The sequence below is a fragment of the Neomonachus schauinslandi genome, chromosome 4 (genome assembly GCF_002201575.2).
Source record: "Neomonachus schauinslandi chromosome 4, ASM220157v2, whole genome shotgun sequence".
Taxonomy (NCBI): domain Eukaryota; kingdom Metazoa; phylum Chordata; class Mammalia; order Carnivora; family Phocidae; genus Neomonachus; species Neomonachus schauinslandi.
The window spans coordinates 77693784-77717466 of NC_058406.1; the positions used below are offsets into that span (position 1 = coordinate 77693784).

The 23683-nt window shown below is 43.5% G+C and overlaps 1 protein-coding gene across 1 annotated transcript in view; it reads right to left on the minus strand.

The window, feature by feature from the left end:
- Positions 1–23683, minus strand: part of ABCA4 (ATP binding cassette subfamily A member 4) — a 134258-nt gene that overhangs the window by 34652 nt on the left and 75923 nt on the right. Inside the window, exons 24-30 of the mRNA XM_021690258.1 lie at positions 22750–22834; positions 19730–19935; positions 19320–19368; positions 15328–15584; positions 5804–5928; positions 5239–5337; positions 4246–4432 (exon numbers count right to left, since the gene is read on the minus strand). Coding sequence (XP_021545933.1) covers positions 4246–4432; positions 5239–5337; positions 5804–5928; positions 15328–15584; positions 19320–19368; positions 19730–19935; positions 22750–22834 — 1008 coding nt within the window. The remainder of the gene's footprint in view (positions 1–4245; positions 4433–5238; positions 5338–5803; positions 5929–15327; positions 15585–19319; positions 19369–19729; positions 19936–22749; positions 22835–23683) is intronic.

Here is a 23683-nt window from a genome sequence, read left to right on the forward strand (position 1 = left end):
TTTTTTTTTTTTTAAATTTTTTTTTTTTTTTTTTTTTTTATTCATGAGAGACAGAGCGAGAGAGAAAGGCAGAGGGAGAAGCAGGCTCCCTGCTGAGCAGGGAGCCCGATGCGGGACTCGATCCCAGGACCCTGAGATCATGACCCAAGCCGAAGGCAGACGCTCAACCATCTGAGCCACCCAGGCGCCCTCAGCCCTTGCTTTTCCCATTCCAATAAACCCTAGGTTCCTCTGAGGATCATCACCAAGGCTGACACAGCCACACAATCCGGACCTACCCTGCTCTCTGAGCCATTCGGCCGCCACTCTCCTTACTCCTCACCCTCCCCATCTGTCCTCCCTGCTTCTCTACTGCACACCCCTCATTCCTGAGGTAGCTCTGCACTTGGCCATGCCCTCTGCCTGCATTGCTCTGCCCGGACAACCTCAAATGGCTAGTTCATCATCATTCAAGTCATCAGCCTCCATTTTACTCCTCAGAGAAGTATTTTCTATTTCTAGTCACTCTCTATCATAACCTACTGCTGCATTATCTTCTCATCTGCATCTCTCTCTCAAATTTTCTTTCCAATTCATTGGCTTCCTTGTTTTTATCTGTTACCTCCCTGTATGATTAAATTCTCGGAGAGCAGGGACTTTCTCTGTGGTGTCCCCAGCACTCAGAATACTACCTGCAATGTAGGTGAAACAATAAATCTGTGACATGGGTGAAAGAATTCAAACAGTCCCTTACCATTTACAGATTGCTTTCAAAATGTATCTAGAACTGGAAGCTGGTTTCGCCTTTGGAAGAGTCAAAAAGCGCATGAGTTTGGCCACCAGGTGGCAATATTACTTTAAATTTGGGTCTACATAGTGTTGGTTCAGTTTTGGTCAATCAAGAACCTGAGGTGTCAAGGGCACAACTCAGATGTAGATGAGGGTATTTCTGGTGGCATTAAAAACACATCACACATACCATCACATACCATTCTTTTCATTTTTATACACTTTCTGCCTCCCCACCCCCCTTTCCCATCTTACTCCCTTCAATTCACTTTCTTCACTTGGTTCCTCCAATGCTAGGAGAACTAGCATCTACTGAATGCTTACTGTGTGTCAGGCACTGTGTTAAATGCTCTATATTCATTGTCTCCCTTAATCCTTATACACTTATGAAAGAGGAATTGTTGCTTTAATTTACAGCCAGAGAAACTGAGGTCCAGAAAACTCAGCTAACTTGCACCAAGTTACAGAAATTATAGGGGGTTGTGCTAGGATTTGAACCTACATTGGTCTGTCTCCATAACCCTGCTCTTTTCACTCTGTCACCTGCTTCTCAAGCTGAGAATGGCACCTAGGGGACCTGCCACGCTACCCTGGTAGAAACTAGGCTGGAACAGTTGCTGGTGTCTGGTAATTTGTGATAAATTATTTTCTAAAAATTCTATCAAATAAAAGACTCCTACAACTTGATCTCTGTGTATTCTAGAAGTCAGGGATGGAGCACTTCCATAGCAGGATTTACCACCATTCAAAGAATGTTAGGACAGGAAGGGACCCTAGAGAAGACTGCATCAACACCCCCATTTTCCTGATGTGTACAATTTACCAGCTCTGAGTGAAGCCCATATCCTTTGGCTTTATTCCAGGCTGAATAGGAGAGTGTGTTTGAGTGAGTGGGATGAGTGGGTCTAAATATGAGCATATGTGTGTGTGTGTCTTTTACACACACACACACACACACACACACACAGCATCTCCTGTACTGATGCCTGAGATTCAGTTTTGCTCCCAAGAGAAGCATCAATGATAGGAAATGTGGGAGTGATTAAAAAAAAAAAAAATCACAAGAACTGGCTTGCCTTTTTCTAGGACTCTGGCTATGGGGATCTGTTAAATTTTCCCACTAGGGACCAAGGACTAATTATTGAAAAAAAGTTCCTAAGCTAGGCAGGCAGCCTTGAAAGTAGGATCCACTGAGGAAATGAATCTCCACGTAGCTATGCTTGGCCCTCCTCCCCTGTCTTCCCAGCCAAGGACTCCTGTGCTGTGTCCCAATGCTGGATGTATCTGAGTTGAAGCGGCTGCAAGGCCCCTCAGTCATCCCAGCAGAAGCAAAGTTTCCTCTTGGGATACAGAGAATTGGAACAAGTTCCCTGATTCCCTCTTCTGGAATCTCTATGACGCTGCAGTGGCTGAGGTGTGATTCAAAGGGAAAACATATTGCTTGAAAAATATAAAGGTATATGCTTTTACCAAATAAAAAAAAGAGAAAAACATGAGGATGCTCACAAACACAGAATCACTTATAGGCCAACAATGGTGATTGATGCTATCACAAAATTTAGTTGTCCCCCATTATGTGCTCTGCCCTTCTGCTGTATGCCATGGTAACATACTTTTTTGTTGGGTTCAAGGCCTCCCAGAATAAAGACTATATAGTTCTCAGTCTTCCTTGATGTTCAGTACTGGCTAATCATGTTTAAGAGAAAGGGCAGTGTGGTAGCTTCTGGAAATCTTCCTTAAAAGACAGTGCGTTTGCACACTTTGCCCTCTCTTCGTCTTCTACTCTGCTACCAGGAGAGCAGCTTCTGCCATGTTGGCCAGTGAGGCTAAGGGGTGTTTACCAGGGAGGAGCAACAGAACACAAGGTCACCGACTGCCTGCATGAACTTTCACTTGTGTCTTATTTTTATCCACTATCAGTTTGAGGTTGTCATCAGTTCAGTTGAATCTAATTCTAAATGATACAGTTTCTTTACCCACATTATTTCATTGCATTCTCATAATAACGCTACGAAGTAAGTAGTTATCTTTAATTTATAAATGAGGAAATGAAGGCTCAGAGAGGCCAAGTAACCAGACTGGAGCTCTCTGTGCCAATGCCAGTGCTCATCCCACTGGGACACACTGCTTCTTGGGGAATCATTCAATCACTGGCAGATCATTAGAGAGGGCCACACGAGGCCCAGTTCCATGCCAGTCAGCTGGGAGGCCTGTTAGCAACTGAAGACAGAGTAAGACTTCTCTGGCTCCTTTTACTGTCTCTGACACCCCTGGGAGAGGCTCACTGGGGTGACACATCAAGGAGTTCAGAACTCCCAAAAAAGGGCTCCTGGGTGGCTCAGCCAGTTAAGCATCTGCCTTTGGCTCAGGTCCTGGGATCGAGTCCCTCATTGGGCTCCCTGCTCAGTGGGGACTCTGCTTCTTCCTCTATCCCTCCCTCCTGCTTGTGATCTCTCTCTCCCTCTCCTTCTCAAATAAATAAATAAAATCTTAAAAAAAAAAAAACCTCCCCAAAGAGGATGCTGCTCAGAGAAAAATGTAGGTGGCTGGCTGTGTTTGTGTATGTGTGTGTGTGTATGCGTGCACGCACGTGCACTCATGCATGTATATGCATGTTAGTTACACAGCATGTGGCAAATGTCTTAAGTTGTTAACAAGTGTGCAAATACATATGCATTTGAATGGACACTACATTGGAATGGAAAACACTGAAAACTCACATGTTCAATGAGAGGTTAGTTACACAAATTAAATGAAACAGTGGAATAGTATGCAGGCACTGAAAGTGAGGATGTATATTTATTGACATGAACCTATGTTCGTGATATATTTAAGTGAAAATAACAGGTTTCAAGACAGCATTTTGAATATAATCCTGTTTTAATGGATAAAAAGCAAATGTTATTGGTTATCTCCAATTATAGGATGATTTTTTTTCTTCTGACTTAACTGTATTTTCTAATTTTTCTATAATGAGCATACATGACTTGTATATTTTTTTCTTTTTTAAATGCTTTAAAAAAAAAAGATTTTATTCATTTATTTGTCAGAGAGAAAGAGAGCACAAGCAGGGGGAGTGGCAGGCAGAGGGAGAAGCAGATTCCCCGCTGAGCAGGGAGCCCGATGTGGGGCTCGATCCCAGCACCCTGGGATCATGACCTGAGCCGAAGGCAGACACTTAACCAACTGAGCCACAAGGCGTCCCGACTTGTATATTTTTTCAGTGTTTAAAGTTTTTTTTTTTTTTTTTTTTAATTAGATTGAAGAGGTAGTGCCTGGTGGAAAATGGAGCTACTAGCTGTGACAGGGCCCTTTAGCATGCCCCTCTGAGAGAACCCGAGGACTCCTCTGGCCCTTCACTCAGCTGTCAGTTTGAAATGTTAGTCTACAAACTCGGGAGGCACAGTGCATTTCCCCCAATCCCTGCTGTCACAGGCAGACTCAGGGCCCCTGGTTTCCCATGGAGGGTCGAGCTACCTGAGGGGGTGGGAGCCCCCCTGCGCCCTCGGGGCACTCCGGGAGCATGGTGAGCTTCTCTCTGGTGCTGCACATGCAGGAGGGTGAGGGGTCCTCTGGCGTCCATTTCTGCTTCTGGAACAGGTGGGTGATGTTCGGGGACACAGAAGGAGTCTTCCAGGGGGTTGAATTGCCACAGGGATACTCCCTCATGGAAGGCAAGAAAATATTTCACAAGCAGCTCCAGTTGATAAAAATCCCTAAAAATAAGAAATAGCGCCTAACCCTCTCCTTAGCCTTTCCTCTATGTCCTCAGACCCACGCATCTTCTTCTATTCTTGGAGGTTAGTTTCTGCTCAAAAAAATTAAGACTAGAATTTTGTTGATTGACTAGGTGTGGGGCTGGGCAATAACTATCTACTTTGTGGACTGTTTTATCTGCCTTCTTCCTCCTGGCACCTCTAGCTGTTGAGAAACAGAACAAATAAAAGAGGAGCTGGAACTTCGTCTGTTTTGGTCCTTACCTATAGCTCTGAAAAACACTGAATGAGACAAGCCATTAAAATTATACTGAAATTTTAGGATTCTTAGTGGATTTCAACTACTCTCTATAACTCCCTTCTCTGTACTTACAGGAATTGAAAGTTATGTAATTAATGCCATTCTAGGTCTAATTAAACAATAGCACGTCCCCCAACTCCCTCCTTTCCCTGCTCAGATTCCTTTCAAATACGTTGTGGGAAGCATATGTCAACTCAGTACAGAACTTTCTATGTTGGGAATTCTAGAAATACAGAGCTGACTGCTGACACAGGAGCTTCCTTAGAGGTGGTGACACCCTTGCACACGGGTGTTGAAGGGGAGGCAGGGTGACGGTCAGGGATGTGTAAGCACCTGTGTCACAGAGAGCAGGATGGAGATGGGGCCTCTCGAGACCTGCCATGCCAGGACCCCGTCCTCAGGGCTTGCCTAGGGCAGCTGCTGCTGGGAGAACAGGGGTGTGCAGGGACTTACGGAAGCCACTCTTCCTTCAGGCAGCGGTTGCCAAAGCCTGGCTTGTTCAGGAGGACGTCTGCAAGTGCTGCAAGCTGCTCACTGCCTGGCTGGTCCAAGCTAGACAGAGTGAGAGGGGCTTACTTGACAGATACATGACTGGGACAAAGGGACAAAGCAGCCAACACACAACTCGACAGGCGTGCACCGAATGGCTGCTCCAGACTGGGCATGTATTCAAGCCACAGAATGCTGCCTAGGGGTGGTTGTAGGTCTCCTGGCAAGGGAGTGTGCTACTTCCACATGCCTGGCGATCTGCTGGCATATCATGTCTACACCTCAAAAAGATGGAGTTCAACCTATTCACCCAACCTTTACTCTCTTTTCTTACTCCTGGCAGTCCCAGTTGTCCACTTGGGGTCACCATTCTCAAGTGATGGGTACATCAACTTCCTTTTGAGGGCAGTCCGAGGCTCCCTACCACATTGGTTGCTGTGGAAAGGGGAAGGTCCCACCAAGCAGTCTGACCTGGGAGCCCCACAACCCACAGGGGTGAATGATGACCTTTAGGGATGAGTCTACACACCTGAAGAAAGTGTACTGCTGCCCATACATCCAGGGGTGAAGGATCAAAGCTGGATATTCACCAAAGGGAGGGATGATGATGGAAAGCATCAGAGCCAAAAATACAAAAGTGGCTGGGAGCACAATCTGTCAGAAAATAAACATGGCAACGTGGGCTGTGGTATGTGGTAGGTTAAATACACACACACACACACACACACACACACACACACACTCATTCTTCTAAACATGTTGCAGCCCCATAACTGGGCCCTGGTGAAGAAGGTCAGGCTTCTGGGGAACATTATAAGGGAAGACGCACAAAGGCAAGGTGTGTAGGAGAAAACAGAATGTTCTGGTGGCCACTGACGAATGGGTGAAGTAGGCCAACACTGAGCACTGAGGTAGCCAATGTTCAGCCAGAGGTGAACCAGAGTTTCTGTATCTGAATAAAATATATATATATAAAAAAAGAGGGAGGAGAAGCAAGATGGCAGAGGAGTAGGGACCTAAATTTCCTCTGGTCACAGGAATTCAGCTAGATAGGGATCAAATCATTCTGAACACATACGAACTCAACAAGAGATAGAAGAAAAGAATAGCAGCAACTCTCTGCACAGAAAAGTGACAGCTTTCTGGAAGGTAGGACGTGCAGAGAAGTGAATCCGAGGCGATATTCGGGAAGATAGACCGTGGGGGAGGGGGCCTCCGTCGGCCGCTTCTGGCAAGTGACAGAGCAGCAGAGCACAAAATCAGAACTTTTAGAAATCTGCTCCGCTGAGGGACGTCGCTCCGGTGGCTAAGCAGGGGGTGGAACTCTCACTGGGACAGTGGGGTCTCGGGACCCTCAGGATCACAGAAAGACCGGGGGTGCCTGAGTGTGGCAGAGCTCCCAGGTATCAGAGCAGGGAAGCCGACTGCAGAGATGGAGCCGAGGAGTGGGCTCTCAGCTCAGGGTTGCCATAAACCGCGATCTGCACCACAGTCGGGCCACTGCTCCTCCAGCAAGGACCCAACAAGTTGCAGATCCGGGGAGACTCCCCTTCCTCCCCCGGGAGGAGCGGTGCGGGAGCGCACTGCAGAGATCTGCTGGGTTTGGAGACTCCACGTGGGTCCTGTGCCAGAGACAGAAACGCTCGGTCACAGGCCGGGTAAGCACGGAGTGCAGCCGGAGACCGGGGAGATGGGAGTGACTGACTGCTTTTCTCTGGGGGCGCACTGAGGAGTGGGGCCCCAAGTTCTCAGCTCCTCCGGGGCGGAGATCGGAGGTCGCCATTTCACTGTCGTCCTCCAAAGCTGAACAGAAAGCTTGCAGGGAACAAAAGTTCCCGAGAGCAAACCCGAGCAGATGACTTAGCCCAGATGGGCAAGGGCGGGGCAATTCCACCTCCGGCAAAGACATTTGGGAACCACGCAACAGGCCCCTCCCCCAGAAGATCAGCAAGAACAGCCAGCCAAGACCAAGTTTACTGATCAATGAGAACGGCAGAACTCCAGCACTAGGGAAATACTGCACATAGAATTCATGGCTTCACCCTCTGTCTGCCCCTCCCCCTGCTTGTGTGCTCTCTCTCTCTGACAAATAAATAAAGTCTTTAAAAAAAAAAAAGAATTCATGGCTTTTTCCCCCATGATTCTTTAGTCTTTCAAAGTTAATTTTTTAAATTTTCTTTTTCTATTTGTTTTGAATTTTTCTTTTTCCCTTTTTCAACCAACATCTTATCAATCCCTTTTTTAAAAATCTTTTTTATTTTTCATTTTTAGAGTCATATTCTATCCCTTCATTGTAGTTAACCTTATTTTTGTATATATATAAGTTGTTCTCTCTTTAAAATTTTGGGATACAGTTTCTTCTAACAGACCAAAATATACCCTTAATCTCTAGTGTATGGCTTTGTTCTAGTCTCCTGCCTGGTCACATTCTCTCCCCCCCCCTTTTTTAATTTCTCTTCTTTCTTTTTTCAACCAACTTCTTATCAATTCTTTTTATAAAATCTTTTATAATTTTCATCTTTAGAGTCAATATTCCATCCCTTCATTGTATTTACCTTTATTTTTGTACATATGTAAGTTTTTCTTTCTTTAAAATTTTGGGAGGCAGTTTCTTCTAACAGACCAAAATACGCCCAAAATCTAGTGTGTGGCACTGATCTATTCACCATCCTGATCATGTTTGATCATATTCTTTTTTCTTTTCTTTCTTTCCCTTTCTTTTCCCCCTGGTTTTGGGTCTCTTCTGATTCGTTTAGTGTATATTTTTCTGGGGTCATTGTTACCCTGTTAGCACTTTGTTCTCTCATTCATCTATTCTCCTCTGGACAAAATGACAAGATTGAAAAACTCACCTCAAAAAAAACAAGAGACAGTACCGACTGCCAGGGACCTAATCAATACAGACATTAGTAAGATGTCAGAACTAGAGTTCAGAATGACAATTATAAAGATACTAGCTGGGCTTGAAAAAAGCACGGAAGATACTAGAGAAACCCTTTCTGGAGAAATAAAAGAACTAAAATCTAACCAAGTCGAAATCAAAAAGGCTATTAATGAGGTGCAATCAAAAATGGAGGCTCTAACTGCTAGGATAAATGAGGCAGAAGACAGAATTAGTGATACAGAAGAACAAATGATGGAGAATAAAAAAGCTGAGAAAAAGAGAGATAAATAACTGCTGGATCATGAGGGCAGAATTCGAGAGATAAGTAATACCATAAGATATAACAATATTAGAATAATTGGGATCCCAGAAGAAGAAAGAGAGAGAGAGGCAGAAGGTATATTGGAGCAAATCATAGCAGATAATTTCCCTAATTTGGGGAAGAAACAGGCATCAGAATCCAGGAGGCACAGAGAAACCCCCTCAAAATCAATAAAAATAGGTCAACAATCCGACATCTAATAGTAAAACTTACAAGTCTCAGAAACCAAGAGAAAATCCTGAAAGCAGCTCAGGACAAGAGGTCTGTAACCTACAATGGTAGAAACATTAGATTGGCAGCAGACCTAACCACAGAGACCTGGCAGGCCAGAAAGGACTGGCATAATATATTCAGAGCACTAAATGAGAAAAATATGCAGCCAAGAATACTATATCCAGCTAGGCTGTCATTGAAAACAGATGGAGAGATAAAAAGCTTCCAGGACAAACAAAAACTAAAAGAATTTGCAAACACCAAACCAGCCCTACAAGAAATCTTGAAAGGGGTCCTCTAAGCAAAGAGAGAGCCTAAAAGTAGCATAGACCAGAAAGGAATAGAGACAATACACAGTAACAGTCACCTTACAGGCAATACAACGGCACTAAATTCATATCTTTCAATAGTTTCCCTGAATGTAAATGGGCTAAATGCCAATCAAAAGACACAGGTATCAGATTGGATTAAAAAAACAAGACCCATCGATATGCTACCTGCAAGAGACTCATTTTAGACCCAAAGACATCTCCACATTGAAAGTGAGGGGGTGGAAAACCATTTACCATGCTAATGGACATCAAAAGAAAGCTGGAGTGGCAATCCTTATATCAGACAAATTAGATTTTAAACCAAAGACTATAATAAGAGATGAGGAAGGACACTATATCCTACTTAAAGGGTATATCCAACAAGAAGATCTAACAATTAATTGTAAATATCTATGCCCCTAACATGGGAGCAGCCAATTACATAAGCCAATTAATAACAAAAGCAAAGAAACACATCGATAACAATACAGTAATAATAGGGGACTTTATCACCCCCCTCACTGAAATGGACAGATCATCTAAGCAAAAGATCATCAAGGAAATAAAGGCTTTAAATGACACACTGGACCAAATGGACTTCACAGATATATTCAGAACATTCTATCCCAAAGCAACAGAATACACATTCTTCTCTAGTCCCCATGGAACATTCTCCAGAATAGATCACATCCTGGTCACAAATCAGGTCTCAACCTGTACCAAAAGATTGGGATCATTCCCTGCATATTTTCAGACCACAATGCTTTGAAACTAGAACTCAATCACAAGAGGAAAGTTGGAAAGAACTCAAATACATGGAGGGTAAAGAGCGTCCTACTAAAGAATGAATGGGTCAACCAGGAAATTAAAGAAGAATTTAAAAATTCATGGAAACAAATGAAAATGAAAACACAACTGTTCAAAATCTTTGGGATACAGGAAAGGCGGTCCTGAGAGGAAAGTATATAGCAATACAAAGCTTTCTCAAGAAATAGGAAAGGTCTCAAATATACAACCTAACCCTACACCTAAAGGAGCTGGAGAAAGAACAGCAAATAAAGCCTAAGCCCAGCAGGAGAAGAGAAATAATAAAGATCAGAGCAGAAACCAATGAAATAGAAACCAAAAGAACAGTAGAACAGATCAACGAAACTAGGAGCTGGTTCTTTGAAAGAATTAACAAGATTGATAAACCCCTGGCCATACTTATCAAAAAGAAAAGAGAAATGACCCAAATAAATAAAATCATGAATCAAAGAGGAGAGATCACAACCAACACCAAAGAAATACAAACAATTATAAGAACATATTATGAGCAACTATATGCCAGCAAATTAGACAATCTGGAAGAAATGGATGCATTCCTAGAGACCTATAAACTACCAAAACTGAACCAGGAAGAAATAGAAAACCTGAACAGACCCATAACCAGTAAGGAAATTGAAGCAATAATCAAAAATCTCCCAACAAACAAGAGCCCAGGGCCAGATGGCTTCCCAGGGGAATTCTACCAAACATTTAAAGAAGAATTAATACCTATTCTTCGGAAACTGTTCCAAAAAATAGAAATGGAAGGAAAACTTCCAAACTCATTTTATGAGGCCAGCATTACCTTGATCCCAAAGTCAGACAAAGACCCCATCAAAAAGGAGAATTACAGACCAATATCCCTGATGAACATGGATGCAAAAATTCTCACCAAAATACTAGCCAATAGGATCCAACAGTACATTAAAAGGATTATTCACCAGGACCAAGTGGGATTTATTCCTGGGCTGCAAGGTTGGTTCAACATCCGCAAATCAATCAATGTGATACAATACATTAACAAAAGAAAGAACAAGAACCATATGATCCTCTCAATAGATGCAGAAAAAGCATTTGACAAAGTACAGCATCCTTTCTTGATTAAAACTCTTCAGAGTGTAGGGATAGAGGGTCCATACCTCAATATCATAAAAGCCATCTATGAAAAACCCACAGCAAATATTCTCAATGGGGAAAAACTGAGAGCTTTCCCCCTAAGGTCAGGAACACAGCAGGGATGTCCCCTATCACCACTGCTATTCAACATAGTACTAGAAGTCCTAGCCACAGCAATCAGACAACAAAAAGAAAGAAAAGGCATCCAAATTGGCAAAGAAGAAGTCAAACTCTCACTCTTTGCAGATGATATGATACTTTATGTGGAAAACCCAAAAGACTCCACCCCAAAACTGCTAGAACTCATACAGGAATTCAGTAAAATGGCAGGATATAAAAATCAATGCTCAGAGATCAGTTGCATTTCTATACTCCAACAACAAGACAGAAGAAAGAGAAATTAAGGAGTCGATCCCATTTACAGTTGCACCCAAAACTGTAAGATACCTAGGAATAAATCTAACCAAAGAGGCAAAGAATCTTTACTCAGAAAACTATAGAATACTCATGAAAAAAATTGAGGAAGACACAAAGAAATGGAAAAACGTTCCATGCTCATGGATTGGAAGAACAAATATTGTGAAAATGTCTATGCTACTGAGAGCAATCTACACATTTAATGCAATCCCTATCTAAATATCATCCATTTTTTTCAAAGAAATGGAACAAATAATCCTAAAATTTGTATGGAACCAGAAAAGACCCCGAATAGCCAGAGGAATGTTGAAAAAGAAAAGCCAAGCTGGTGGCATCACAATTCCAGACTTCAAGCTCTATTACAAAGCTGTAATCATCAAGACAGTATGGTACTGGCACAAAAACAGACACATAGATCAATGGAACAGAATAGAGAGCCCAGAAATGGACCCTCAACTCTATGGTTAACTAATCTTCGACAAAGCAGTAAAGAATGTCCAATGAAAAAAAGACAGTCTCTTCAATAAATGGTGTTGGGAAAATTGGACAGCCACATGCAGAAGAATGAAACTGGACCATTTCCTTACACCACATGCAAAAATAGACTCAAAATGGATGAAAGACCTAAATGTGAGACAGGAATCCATCAAAATCCTAGAGGAGAACACAGGCAGCAACCTCTTCGACCTCAGCCACAGCAACTTCTTCCCAGAAACATTGCCAAAGGCAAGGGAAGCAAGGGCAAAAATGAACTAGTGGAACTTCATCAAGATAAAAAGCTTTTGCACAGCAAAGGAAACAGTCAACAAAACCAAAAGACAACCGACAGAATGGGAGAAGATATTTGCAAATGACATATCAGATAAAGGGCTGGTATCCAAAATCTATAAAGAACTTATCAAACTCAACACCCAAGGAACAAAGAATCCAATCAAGAAATGGGCAGAAGACATGAACAGACATTTTTCCAAAGAAGACATCCAAATGGCCAACAGACACATGAAAAGGTGCTCAACATCACTTGGCATCAGGGAAATCCAAATCAAAACCTCAAAGAGATACCACCTCCCCACACCAGTCAGAATGGCTAAAATTAACAAGTCAGGAAAGGACAGATGTTGGCAGGGATGCAGAGAAAGGGGAACCCTCCTACACTGTTGGTGGGAATGCAAGCTGGTGCAGCCACTCTGGAAAACAGTATGGAGGTTCCTCAAAAAGTTGAAAATAGAGCTACCCTATGGCCCAGCAATTGCACTACTGGGTATTTATCCCAAAGATACAAATGTAGTGATCCAAAGGGGTACGTGCACCCCATGTTTATAGCAGCAATGTCCACAATCGCCAAACTATGGAAAGAGCCAAGATGTCCATTAACAGATGAATGGATAAAGAAGATGTGGTATATATACACAATGGAATATTACACAGCCATCAACCCCCCCCCCAAATCTTGCCACTTGCAACAATGTGGATGGAACTAGAGGGTATTATGCCAAGCGAAATAAGTCAATCAGAGAAAGAGAAGTATCTATATGATCTCACTGATATGAGGAATTCTTAATCTCAGGAAACAAACAGGGTTGCTGGATTGGTGGGGGGTGGGAGGGATGGGGTGGCTGGGTGATAGACATTGGAGAGAGTATGTGCTATGGTGAGTACTGTGAATTGTGTAAGACTGATGAATGACAGACCTGTACTCCTGAAACAAATAATACATTGTATGTTAAGAAAAAAAGAAGAAGAAGATAGTAGGAAGGGAAAAATGAAGGGGGGGAAATCCGAGGGGGAGATGAACCATGAGAGACTACGGACTCTGAGAAACAAACTGAGGATTTTAGAGGGGAAGGGGTGGGAGGATGGGTTAGCCCCGTGATGAGTATTAAAGAGGGCATGTATTGCATGGAGCACTGGGTGTTATATGCAAACAATGAATCATGGAACACTACATCAAAAACTAATGATGTAATGCATGGTGACTAACATAACATAATAAAATTTAAAAAAATAAAAAATAAAAATGAATCAAAAGCCATTAAAAAAAAGAGTACCCAAAGCAATCTATAGATTGAATGCAATTCTTATCAAAATACCAATAGCATTTTTCACAGAACTAGAACAATCGTAATATTTGTATGGAACTACAAAAGACCCTGAATAGCCAAAACAATTTTGAAAAAGAAGAACACAACTGGAGGTATCACAATTCCAGACTTTAAGTTCTATTACAAAGCTGTAGTAATCAAAACAGCATGGTACTGACACAAAAACAAATAGATCAATAGAACACAATAGAGAACCCAGAAATAAACACTCAATTAATCTTTGACAAAGTAGGATAGAATAAGCCACGGGAAAAGGTCTCGTCAACAAATGGTGCTGGGAAAACTATATGATTACATGAAAAGAATGACAGTGGATCACTTTCTTACACCAAACACAAATATAACTCAAAATGGATAAGAGACCTAAATGTGAGACCTGAAACCATAAAAACCCTAGAAGAGAGCACAGGAAGTAATTTCTCTGACATCAGCCATAGCAACCTTTTTCTAGATATGTCTCCTGAGGCAAGGGAGATAAAAGCAAAAATAAACTATTAAAACTACAGCAGAATAAAAAGCTTCTGCACAGCAAAGGAAGTAATCAACAAAACTATAAGGTAACCTACAGAGTGAGAGAAGATATTTGCAAATGACGTATCTGATAGAGGGTTAGTATCCAAAATATATAAAGAACTGATACAACTCAACACCCCAAAAACAAATAATCCAATTTAAAATTGGGCAGAAGACAAGAGATTCATTTCTCCAAAGACAAATAGATGGGCAACAGACACATGAAAAGATGTTCGACAACACTCATCATCAGGAAAATGCAAATCAAAACCACAATGAGCTATCACCTCACACCTATCAGAATGCCTAAAATCAACAACACAAGAAACATGTGTTGGCAAGGATGTGGAGAAAAAGGAACCCTTGGTGGGAATGCAAACTGGGCCAGCCACTGTGGAAAACAGTATTGAGGTTCCTCAAAAAATTAAAAACAGTAATTGCACTACTGGATATTTACCCAAAAAATACAAAAACACTAATTCAAAGGGACAAAGTCCCCCCCCCCCGCCATGTTTATTGCAGCATTATTTACAATATCCAAACTATGGAAGTTGCCAAAGTGTCCATGGATAGATGAATGGATAAAGAAAACATGAGATATATACCATGGAATATTAGTCATAAAACAGAATGAAATCTTGCCATTTGCAGTGACATGGATGGAGCTAGAGAGTATAATGCTAAGTGAAATAAGTCAGTCAAAGACAAGTACCATATGATCTCACTCAGATGTGGAATTTAAGAAACAAATGAGCAAAGGGAAGAAAAAGAGAGAGACAAACCAAGAAACAGACTCTTAACTACAGAGAACAAACTGATGGTTACCAGAGGGGGGAGGGGAGTGAAATAGGTGATGGGGATTGAGGAGTACGCTGGTCATGATGAGCACTGAGTAACATACAGAATTGCTGCATCACTCACTATATTGTACATCTGAAACTAATATAACACTGTAGGTTAATAATACTGGAATTAAAATTAAAAAGTTAATTTAAGAAAGAAGGAAAAAGGAAAAAGAGGCCAGTGACCTTGATATGTAGGGTCACTGCAAAAATGAATGCAAATATGACTTTGCCCTTCACTGTAAAAATGAAAACAATCTTAACATATTCACTATTATTTTATTTTCTCTGCTAGTGAGGTCAAACACTTAACGGAGAATCTTTATGTTAATAGGAATCACAATAAAGTTGGCAAGGAGCAAACAAAGCCGACAGAACCTCAAGAGGGTGCTCATCACTGTGACTGAAGTGCCGGCAGGAGAAAGGCCAGGAGAAAGCGAGAAAGAGAGAGGAGGGAAAGGCCAGGAGAGGGCAGGCAGGCCTTGGCCACCGGACGCCAAGTGCAGACAAGGCCCGACAGTAATACCTGGGCCAGGAAGTCCTTGTGGCTGCGCACACTGCGGTGGAACCGCTTGACCAGCAATGCCTGTACGTGCTGGAGGAGGAGCTGCGCCCCTGTGTTGAGCTGGCTGCGGGGCTTGGGCTCCGGGCAGGCCTGGCCGCCAGGGGGAGGCGCTGCTTCGGCCGCGCAGCCATCGGAGCCCTGCGGAATCTGTCTGGCCTCTCTGGGGCCCAACCACGGGTGTCGGAGGCTGACGTTTTCTCTTTTCTGTTGAGTGCCACCTGATTTGGAAGATTGAATTAATAAATTTAGAAAAAAACACTCGCAGGGTTTGGCTCTCATGTGCCTTTTTTTTTTTTTTTTTTTTTTACTGCACTGGTTTTTCCCTTCATTTAAATTAGCAACAAAATGTCAGGCGAGGTAGGTTAATATGCTTTTAAAGATTCTATTTTGGGGGACACCTAGCTGGCTCAGTCAGCAGAGCATATGGCTCTTAAACTCAAGGGTCGTGAGTTTAAGCCCCAACATTGGGTGTGGAGCCTACCAAAAAGAAAATAAATAAATAAAAATAAAATGATGATTCCATTTTTTAATCATCTATAGACAGAATCACCTGAAATACTTTAAAAATTCTCTACAGTAGCTAAAGAGAAGAGGATATAAATGCATTGACATTTATATCAATGATATAATGATATTATTATATCATTGACATGACAGAGAGGTCTAAAATATATAACTAAGTAAAAAAAATCAACCTTACAGAGCAATGTGTGTAATAAGATCATATTTACACTAGAGAGCACGTGTCTCATATACACAAAATTATGTTATACATATATACACAAGGACATATGTAACAGCAAAGCTCTGACAGAATACCCACCAACTATTAAAAGAAGTTACCACTGCAGGGGAAGAGCTGGATAAGGGGTGGGGATGAAGGCGGATGGTGATTTTAGCTTTTTTTGTATTATTTCAATTTTTAAACAGCAAAATATATTCATGTGTAATCTATGGACTTAAGTAAAAGTCAGAGTTGACTTGGTTTTTTTCTAAATTCTTAGAGGCCACTGGGAAGTGGTGGAAAGACTAGTAAACTAGGAGTTGGGTGACCTGGGTTTGAATCCTGACTCTTACTAGATGCATAAATTGGACTCTGTCTGAATCTGAGGTTTCTCCTCTGTAAAACGAAAATGAAAACATTTCACAGAGTTGTGATGAGGATTAAACAAGCTAACATGTAAATGTGCTTTAAGAACTACTCATTGCAAGTCACTAGTTATGTTGAGGCTATAGTTTATCATCACTGATTAATGTTCATTTGTAGAACATGTTGCTGGACATAAAGGGTGAGCCTAGAGGACCGCTGGTTGGTCCCCAGCTGCTTTCTTAACCCATCCTAAAGTCCCCCAGCACAAGGGCAGCCGCAAGCCCAGTCACCCTTTCAGCTAACACTCACAGGCACCTGCAACGCAGCATCCTGGCTTCTGCAGCCTCACTCATGACCTGGTGCCAGAGCCCCAGTTCTCCCGCCTCCTTTCCCTGATCTGGGTTTTTTTTTTTTTTTTTTTTTTTAAGATTTGTTTATTTTAGAGATAGAGTGAGAGTGCGGGCAGGGGGAGGGGCAGAAGGAGAGGGAGAGAAGAAGCAGACTCCCTACTAAGTGGGCAGCCCAATGCGGGGTTCCAGATCCCAGGACCCTGAGATCATGACCCCAGCTGAAACCAAGAGTCGGATGCTTAATTGACTGAGCCACCAAGGTGCCCCGTGGGCTCAGATGTGATGTGTGCTGTGGCTGGTCCTCCCTCTGGTAGGATCCTGCTGCCTTTCCTCATGTCTATCCCATGAGCTTTGCTCTCTCTCTGATGCCCCATCCAGACTGGAGCCCACTGTGGAGGCCAGAGCGGAGGGCGCCAGCTGAGGGCAGTCAGAACCCTGTTTGTTCCTGGCTTTCTGTTGCCCTCTAGTGGTCACTGGCTGTGAGCCACAGCTTTAGAGGCTGCACTGACCCTTTTGGTACCTTGAAACTTGGGACCCCAATGGATACCTACAAGTTCCTTCAGACTTTGGAGATAAGATCAGAAACTGTCATCCTCTAAAATGGAGCCAATTAAAAAATGCATTTAGCCATCTGAAAAATGGGAAAAGGTCCACAGTGAGAGTGTGGACTTGGTCCTAGTTTGAGAGCTAAAACCAGGGAATAAGACTCAGAAGCCTGTTGATTTTAAGGCAAGTCATCCAATCTGTGTGAGCTCAGTTTCTGTCTTAGCAGCCTCATGAGATTATAGTGACAATCAAAACAATGGATGTTACGTGCTCCATGAAGTATAAAGAGCTAAACAAGGTTGAGGTAAAAGATGATTTGTAAATTAGGATGTTGCTAAATCTTAATCAGAAATCACATACTGTGTTAAAACTTGGCATGTATTAACTCATTTAATTCTCTCAACAATCCTAAAAGGTGGATACTATTAATTGCCCCATTTTGCAGATGAGGAATCTGAGGTACAAAGAGGCTAAGTATTAAAAAAAAAAAAAAAAAAAACAAAGAGGCTAAGTATTTACCCAAAGCCACTCAGTTAGTAAATTGTGGAGCATATTATCGAGATCTGCCCTACTCTAGCAGCTACACTCTTAACCTCTATCCCTGTATGTCTCTTTGGAACATCCTATTCTATGCCCGGGCTGACCAGTCTTCTGATGTCCAATTTATTCTCCTGAGAAGATCTAATTATTAAGGAGTATTTTGTGCTGATGAAAGCCCCAACTCTTGAAAACATCATAGCTTCTGATATATATTTGCATATTTTCATTTCAAGTCTTGGTTAATGTAAGTCTTTGTCTTTGGGTGACCTGGGAGAATTCCATTTCTGTGTCTATAAAGCTGGAAAGAACACCTGGGCTGCTCCCACCCTCCCCGGCAGACTGCCCTTCCCTCCCCACTCTGCCAGGATGCCCACCTCTTCTGGCTACCATGTGACTCACCTGGGCCAGGCAGCACATTTGGGCTGGTGTATTTGACCACTGGTAGTTCTAGGCATAGCTGATAAACAGACTTCTGGGACCACTTACAAAGCAAGATGAAAACCATGTATCTTAAGAGTTGGCATCAGAAACTTCACAGGGAGGAAATTGTCTTTGCACAGGAAAATACTGTGGTATTTCTCTACTGAGTAGAAAAAGTAACCAATAGCGGGAGCCCAAGGCATCGAAGGAGAATGGCATGCAGCTTTGCCCATGAGCAGGAGAGAGAAAAACACAGCAGAGAAAGAGGAGGCAGATAGAGGATTTTATCAGTGTGGGAGGATGCCTATTATTCTATCAGAAGCGGCCTGGGTCATGGCAGGTAATCCTGCCTGCATGTCCATCTCCCTATCCCCTATCCTCCACAGGAAATTCACTCATGAACGCTTTCTGTGGCTCTGGAATTTTGGTAGAAATCACGGAACGGGCTAGTTGGGGCCCAGGCTCACACATGTAGAAGAGAGACCCCCAAATCCACAGCAATTATGCAGTTATGGCCTCCACAGTTGCAAAGTTCCATAGGGCACTAAATGAAGGCTCAGAATAATTTTATCTCTATTTCAAAGAGGCCAGAAGATCCCAGCTGGTATCTGGGTTGTATTCACTGTCACCATTATCTCTAGGGACTCTGTGGGCTGTCACTCATGCAGACCAGACAGGAGTGGATCAGAGGCCCGGTGGAGATAAGAGGAGCAGATGAGGATGGTGATGTGGCAGGTATAGGAGACCCGAAAGTGGGATGAGAAACTTGGGGGTGGTGAAGCTCCCAGCCTGACCTCCTTAAGAATCCTGATTCATCTAGTCTTTGCACCCAGACCTAATTACATTTGTCATTTAAAGGAACCAAGAATGCAAAATGTGTGTTATTTGGGGGTCAGATAAATACAATGGAGGAGTATTTGCCTGCTTTGTTGCTTCATGAAATTTTCCTTAGATTTTCAATACAGAGCTTGGGGAGTGTGGTGAGGGAACACACTCTGGAACCATACCAGTAAACAGAGGTCCTGAGTCAGAATCCTCCGTGACCTTCAGAAAAATCTGTCAAGAAAGGAAAAAGAGAGCATTTGGTTTAGGCATTCCATTCTCAGAAAAAAATCTAACCCAAGCTCAGTTTTGTTGGGTGCTGCTTCATAATGGAAGGAAAATATATTGTGATTTATCTAAGAACACAGTTGTCTATAAATATAAAAGTGTGTGCACATAGTGACCACAGCTACATGAAACATGTTTCTGGATGGACAGAGGCATGAAGAAGTGAGCCAAAAATGAAGATTGTTGCTATGGTTGGGTGGGGAGTTACAGCTTTTTGCTTTTATAAAACGTCCCCCTGATATTAGACTTCTGCAAAGAACCACATTTTCTGCTACCTGAGGGGAGCCAGCTGGAATCTCTGCCTTACCTCTTCCAGGGGAGTGTCAGAAATTCCAAAACTGCTGAGCCCCAGGTCGGCTAGTGTGCCCTCGAGCTCTCTGAAAAGGCTGGTGTATGCTCTCTGCTTGAGATTCTTATTTGGAAGAAGGAAGATAAGTTCTTGACCAATGCATTCCACCAGCTTTGCCTCTGGAACATGGTGTTGTACCATATCCATCAGCTCATTCACATCTCCTAGGACAAAAAAAGAGAGAGAGACTGACATCAACTCTGTCTTCCAGAACTGAACCTGGGAGTCGGTAAGCCTGCTCACATCCCCTACTTTCTTCCGCTTCCCATTTGAGGAAGGGGCCTACTGACTCCTGCAGAGGACTAATGCTGCCTCCTGTCCGTTTTAGCTTAGCTGGCCCAGTGAAGGGCACTGAGAGGGAGAGGGAGAGGGAGAGGGAGAGGGAAGCACTAACAGCACTCCCCACTAACTAGCTGGGCCAACCTGGCAAGGTCATGTAATGTTCCCCTGCCAGTTTTCTCCTTTGTGCAATCAAATGGTCTGTCCCTTGCAAGCTATGTAACATCACGCAGGTCATACCCTCTTTTTTTTCATCGGTTCAAAGGGGAAAATAATGGCACCCACCCACTTTACTGTTATTTATGAGGACTGGATGAATTAATACACACAAAACACTTAGAAGGACATGTCTGGCGCCTAGGTAAGTATTAGCTGCTACTGTTAATTATGAACATCATCTCTAGTAAGAAAGCTCTTATCATTATTGTTGCTCATTCTTATTCACCATAAGCCTGAAGGTTAAGTCAAAGTTCCTTTCATTTTCCTTGTCTGGCCCGAGCTATAGGTGACTTGCCCAAGATGCATACCTGGGACTGGTGCCCAAGCTGAAGAAGAACTCCCCTTCCTAAATCACACACCAATGACTGCTCTAACTCTTTGAAGGAATGTGCCATTTCCCTTGGGAATGCACCTGCCTCCTCCAACGAACAAACTAACCAACCTTAACACCTTGATCTCAGGAAATGCTGAAGGGGATCAAGAAGCTGTGGAGTGAGACTGGGGCTGGGGGGATGGAGTGTAGGGTGTACAACATGGGGTGTGAGGAAGTGTCCAGTAACAAGTATTTACCCTACACCCTCATACAGTCAGAATTGAATTTTATGCATAAGCATGTATTACTTTGAAATTAAACATCTGATTGAAAAATTTTAAAGCATGTATATGAAGAGACAGTTCCCTATTATCTTGAGAAGCAGGTCAAAGGGAGAAGGATTCTAGGGACTCAGAACCCAGGTCTCGTGCATTTCTGCCAAGCAGTCCTCTCAATTAGGGCCACCTGGTGGGTTCTTTGCTTTCTTTGTTTTAAAAATGACCCATGTGGAGGGATTTCATGGCTTTCAATCCATGTCTTTCTCTCAAGCTGGACTGGAAGCCTTGTTTTATGTCAGATTCACAAAGTGGACTCAATTGTCTTTAGCTCTGGGATGACTTCACACAGGGGCTGGAGGGCTCCTTGGGTGAGGAAGCAGCTTTGCCCTAAACAGCTCTCCAGGGGTCATGTGCATTGTTCTCTGAGGAAGGAAATCGAGCCCGAAGCTGCTGGATTCCCAGGAATTGTGTCTTAGTCATATGTGTCAGCCTTCCAGGGGGAGTCCTGGAGGGCTGCAGGCTTGCAGCCTCTGGCAGGGAGGTCTGCGCGTTTGTGTGGTGCATGGTTGTGTGAGAGGGGAAAGCCTTGCGAGGAAATAACTAGGGAGCAGAATGATCTTCTTTCTCTTATTTGGGGCATAACAACTTACTGTGCTTCCTACAGTTCACAGCATCCCTCTTATAGCAAAATAAATAAATAAACATTTGTTTAGAAATAAAGGAATATTAAAAAAAATTACTCCAGTCAGCAGGCCCTGTTTCCAACTTGATTTTGGTGCATCACTGTATTGGTTTTTAAAAACTATCAATGTCTTGACCAAGATTCCTCCTGGGAGGGAGCTCCAGCAAGCAGGGAGAGACCCACGGCAAGGCAGGCTAGGGGAAAGATACAGAGCTGTCACCCTGAAAGGATGTGTTCCTATGCGCCACAGGTTCTGTCCGTGCAAAGAGTGGGCAAGAGAGTGGATGTGATGCGGACCTGGGCATTTTCCCTCAAATTTCAAGCACGGTATGTAAATAGTGTCTAGTTTTCCTGTTTCACTAGATTTTAGTCAGTAAATTCTCCAGATTTAGAAAAAAAATTGTACTAAATAGAGAACTTTGTTTTTTCTTTGCTGAGCAGATAGTTTCCCCCTTGTCATCAACCTGGGTCAGTACACAGGTTTCATTTTGCTCCCTCTTAGGGATATGGGGTGTGTGGTCTTCCATTTGCAAAGACACCCCAGAGGCTGGATGGAAGTGGGCCTTCATGGAGGACAGCAAGAGTTGTTGGCAAGTACTCTGGGTCCCTGAGGTCAGATCCCTTGGGATGGGTGCATACAGTGAGAGCCTCTCTTCTGCAGCTCCCTGGAGGTGGGGGTGCCCCCGACGAGGTTTCACACACTCTAACTCAAGGGAGAACTGCTGGGAAGTTGGGACGCTGAGGGAAAGTCAGGAGTGTAACAAGGATGTGTGACTTGGCATCCACTCCGTACATTCTGACTGTCTGGAAAAGTTCACTCTGGGAGCTGTATGTTACCATGGCTTCACCCGAGGGCCTCACCTGGCACCTACAGTAGCCCTTCTCCAGACACTTAAGTAATGCTGCCTGGAGCCAGGGCAGAAGGACCCAGGAAAGGAGGCTTAACAGGGCTAGGACGAGGAGTGAACAAACACTGGATTCCTTAATTAAGCGAGGAGGCCCTTAGGCCCGGGGCTTTTAAAGTCCCTCTGGGAATGGAGGACAAAGAAGGTCAAAGAGAAAGATGAGTAACTGCATGACCAAGGGCTTGAGAAATGCACAGTGTTCTCTTTTCTCCCATTAAAACGTTTGACAACAGGATACACCCAACCATATCGAGAGATGATCGCCAGACAAGAACCAAGACACAGCCTGCCCCAGTGCGTACCGTCCAAGACTTGTTCCGGAGTCATCTCATCTATGTGGGCTGGACACCTGCCGGAGAAACCCTCAGATGCACAGCTGCAGGTCGCCTACAACAGACGGGCGTCAGTCACTTGAACGACCGCATCTCCCTGATGCCGACTGCTATCCCCACTGCGCCTCATTTGTTTCTTGCTGCCAAAACTGGTCAATAAATTTTGCCCCCCCACTTTAATATATTACTTCATGTGAGCATTCTGAGGGTGTGGCTATTTGATTTTATCGCGGAGAGTGTGTGAGTCAGGCACAGAGAGTAATAGCACCTCAAAGGACACCCTTGGCTTGTCATTATCATATGACAGCTGTAGGTCGGCCTGTGCAGGACATTCTGCTCCTCTGTCCCCGTGGATGCACGCTGGCCTGTAGAAGCCTACCCAGGACAGGAAAACCTGGAGACACCCAACCCTTACACTACAAAGCCGGAGGCCTAGGTCATGCTACAAAGTAACCAGCCCGATCACTCGAACAGGAGCAGTGCCTAGTCTCGAGGAGGCCAGAGGACGTTCATAATGCTTTCTCTCACTTATCGTCTCCACGTCCCTGACAAGCAGGAGCAGAGCTGATCAGTTTCGTTTTCTGCGTGCAAAGAAACCAACACTGATAAGCAATTAAGGAATTTGCCTGGGATGACACAGTCCTCCACCTCGCTGCTACCCAGACCCGAACCTGGTCTCCTGACAATGCTGAGGGGGGTCTCCGCTAATGGGTATTGTCTGGCTTCATCATTTTCAGCTGATAGTTCCCAAGAAGGCCTTTCCTTGGCTTTCATTTCCCAGTGGACTTTCGGTTGAGTTAGGGAACATAAACACTGGAATGAAACATGGGAAGCTTCAAAAGCCACTCTCCTTCCCAGCGTGCCCAGCCTGAGACGCTTCTGAGTGGCGGCACACCACATGTGT